Consider the following 3657-nt stretch of genomic DNA (forward strand, 5'->3'; position numbering starts at 1 on the left):
GAGGGCAGCGTTACCAGAGTTGCCCATATACCACACCTTGTTACAGCACAGTAAGGCTATTGCAGACAGAAACAATACTGTATTACATCGATGTTTCCTGTCGGCTCAATTTTTGAGTGGACTTTGCTGTTTCGATGAGCATGAACGGTAAAGGAGTGGAGCGACTGAGTGGAGTGACTGAGCGGAGCGCACACGCATAGAGCGGGATAATACGCAGAGCGTCACACCACGTGAAAGTGAAACCTGAGCGGTGAACTCATTTTCGGCAGCCGAAATTTCGGTGCATCTCTAATTATTGGCGACATCAGAAATGGATATTATATAATAGATGCTTTTTTGAACATTTTAGCAATTGAAAAATATTAAAAAAGGATTTTTTACACGGCACCCCTGCTCTCGACTGACGGCACCCCGGTTGGGAAACACTGGTCTAGAGAGCTGTTCCCTTAACCTGGTCTCTCCCAAAGAAGTGCTCTGGTAATTTGGTTCTGCTTTACTCGTGTATTATTATTACCTGCTGCATAGGTCTGATTATCCTTCCTTCTCTCATCCTCTGTTTATTTTTATTGACATAGTCCTGCTTTGAAGTCTGAATTCTATCCTTCGGTTACTCTATTGTTACACACTCTTCTATTGAAACGGAAAAGAAAATGGCTCACAAACACATGGCAAATGTTTTTCACAAACCATTTTCAGAATTTTGTTTGAGAACTGCTACAAAGCCTGCAAAGTTAAATAGATTTTTTTTCAGCGCAGAACACAAAAAAAATAAGTTATTTTCTGTTATCTGCTGTGAAAGCTGCCATTCAGCATAGTGGCGCATAGGCTTATAGTCACTTAAAAGCAACACAATAAAACCTTAGATTCTGTTTTTTTTTTTTCTGTCAGTATCTTTTCCCCTTCACCAGAAAATTGCATGTACAGAAGTCTGTGGCTCTGAGGAATCCAACCTTCTTGTTTAATTAAAATAAGTGGGATGAAACATACTGTAGAGAGGGAGATGTGAAGGGTTTAAACATGTGTCCTCATATATCTGTAGGTATACACTCTACCAGACTGTGACCTCCTTCTTCCTGCCATTACCTCTGATTCTCATCTGCTATATACTGATTCTTTGCTACTCCTGGAGAATGTATCGCAAGAACAAAAAGGCTCACAGGTGACTTTACCTTCATTACAGCAACTATGTGATATAAAATGGGTAAATCTGCTAATTTAATTGCTTGTGAAGCCTGTCACTGGCTTGACTGTTCTAGCTACAGTGGGTCTACACTGGTTTCCTTCATTAATGTTTAATTCATCATCCATAAAGAGAATATCTACTGCAAAGTGAATAAGTGAATTTCTTGTATGAAACTGTCAGATGTGATATCCCTTTCGAGAATTATCCTGCTTATACTGTAGAAATGTTTTAGTTTTAGATTGACAGTGCATACTGATGTAGATTTTATGGGCTAAACCATGAATTTTAAGTAATATCTATTTATATCTCTCCTAGGTTCAATACAATGTTTTCTTAAAAAAACAAAACTGCATATACAGTGGACATAAATGCGACCAATTAACTGTAATTAGCATATTTAGGATTATATATTAGAACATTGAGCCCCGGTTTCACAGACCAGGCTTAAGCCTATCACAGACTAATATGTAAGTCTGAGCTTTTTCAGCTGAAAGAAACTTGCACTGATTGATCTTAGAATATGTCAGTGCCCTTGTTTTGTCTCAAGATGCACACCAGTAATGTTTTTTCAAATGCACGTTTATAAAAATTACTTTGTAAAATATCCTAATCGAACTATGTCCTAATCCTAGTTTAGTCTAAGCCCTGTCTGTGAATCCAGCCCTGAGTGTAATTACCCTAAACTTAGATTTAATGATTAGGCAACATACTGTATGACCAAATCCTGCATTCCCTACTTTCTCTCAGGTATAACACCAGCCTGCCTCGGGAACGTGTGGTCCGCCTCACTAAAATGGTCCTGGTTCTGGTAGCGGCTTTCCTGGTCAGTGTTGGGCAGTACCACGTGTTGCAGCTAGTTAACTTAAGTGTACCACGCCCCTCATTAGCATACCACACCTGCTACTACCTGTCTGTTTGCTTGAGCTACGCCGCCAGCAGCATAAACCCCTTCATCTACATTCTGCTGAGTAGACACTTCCGCCACAGGCTGGTCTGTCGGGATACACCCAGCATGCCGAGTGTGGAACGGGAAATCCAGGTCCCCCGCTCCAGTTTTTCAGCTGAATTCACACTGAAACACCCATAACACTGTAAATGGATGAATCAATGCACAAGCCTTTGTTAGTCTTAAGCAAAGTGCACTTGTTTTGGAGAAAGATTCTTGTTTCTTGTTTTCAATTCTAATTGTTGGGAGTGATTTTATAAAGGAGGCATGAGATGTTTTACATCTGCATGTATGCATGTCTTGCACTTTTTACAGTAGGCCTGTGTTGTAAATGTTGTGCTGTTATTTATTGTTTAATGTGGTGTTTTGGCTCCCTCTACTGCTAAATTTAAGTAATTTACTCTACTATCTATCTATCTATCTATCTATCTATCTATCTATCTATCTATCTATCATTATGCCTATAAACCTTCAAACATTTTTCAAAATTTTTAAACAAGGCTTTATTTGCCAACGTTCAAAGTTTGTTTTTACAAACTTAACTTTTCTACCTAAAAATTACATTAAAATGTATTTAGTCTTGACCATTCTATTTCCTTTCATTTCAAATTTGAATTGCAATTATGCCATTCAAATTGAGAAACTGAAATGGCATTCTCAGTTCAAAATGCATGTTCGATTCAATTCTGATTGGCACACAACCCTGCCTTTAATTGAAATTGAATTAATGTTTTGAAGGGCATTTGGCAGTTTTAGACTGCATTAATTTGTGGTCTGCAGTATTCATCATCTGAGAAAATAAAATATAATAATAATAACAATTGTGTTCAGGGCACAGAAGTAGACCACATTGTGGCTTTGTAATATAATATCGCCCTGTTTTATGGTTTCAAGCTTGACTGTATGCGACATTTAAAAATGTGGTATTTTATTATCTTGTGAATGTTATATTGTATTATCAACAGGTTTTGAAGAAAAAAAAATCATCATACCAGCAATGTGTTTAGTTCCTAAAGATTCCTTTGTGCTGTACAGAATGTATTGAGGCATGTGCGCATGTTTTCACTCATCTTGTGTGAGTGCATTACCATTATTACACACAAGAGAAATCAATATTGCTCGGGACAAAAAGTTGCCATTGTGCAGAAATCCTTTAAGGGCATTTTGGGATTGTCTGGTGTGAAAGTGGACGTCATGATGAAGTGGCTGGCAGCTCTAAAAAGTGAGGTCACTGAACAGATGGGCAGAGATGCAGGGATCTGTTTGCAGCCCAGCTCCCAGAGAGGAATCAATTCTCCGACCAGACCAGAGACAGACAGGGACCATGTCTGACCTAAAGCATGCCTGGCGGCAATGGCTGGAAACTCACCCCCAATGCTCCGTCTCTCTCTCTCTCTCTCTCTGTCTCAATTGTACCTTCTATGGCCTAGTAAACCAGCCAGAGGCAAAATACCAACTGATGTGTTCAAATACTTGTCAATATTAGTGTTTCAGTGTCAACATCGCTTGTTGAGACCCTGCATTTCAA

The 3657-nt window shown here is 38.9% G+C and overlaps 1 protein-coding gene across 1 annotated transcript in view; it reads left to right on the forward strand.

Annotated features, from left to right (window-relative positions):
• Window positions 1-2270, forward strand: part of LOC107700674 (melanin-concentrating hormone receptor 2-like) — an 11460-nt gene extending 9190 nt beyond the window's left edge. The window contains exons 4-6 of the mRNA XM_016502409.1: window positions 439-477; window positions 1040-1159; window positions 1931-2270. Of these exons, the coding sequence (XP_016357895.1) occupies window positions 439-477; window positions 1040-1159; window positions 1931-2270 (499 nt within the window). The remainder of the gene's footprint in view (window positions 1-438; window positions 478-1039; window positions 1160-1930) is intronic.
• Window positions 2271-3657: the final 1387 nt, after the last annotated feature.

The sequence above is a fragment of the Sinocyclocheilus anshuiensis genome, unplaced genomic scaffold (genome assembly GCF_001515605.1).
Source record: "Sinocyclocheilus anshuiensis isolate Anshui unplaced genomic scaffold, SAMN03320099.WGS_v1.1 scaffold782, whole genome shotgun sequence".
In the NCBI taxonomy this organism is placed as follows: domain Eukaryota; kingdom Metazoa; phylum Chordata; class Actinopteri; order Cypriniformes; family Cyprinidae; genus Sinocyclocheilus; species Sinocyclocheilus anshuiensis.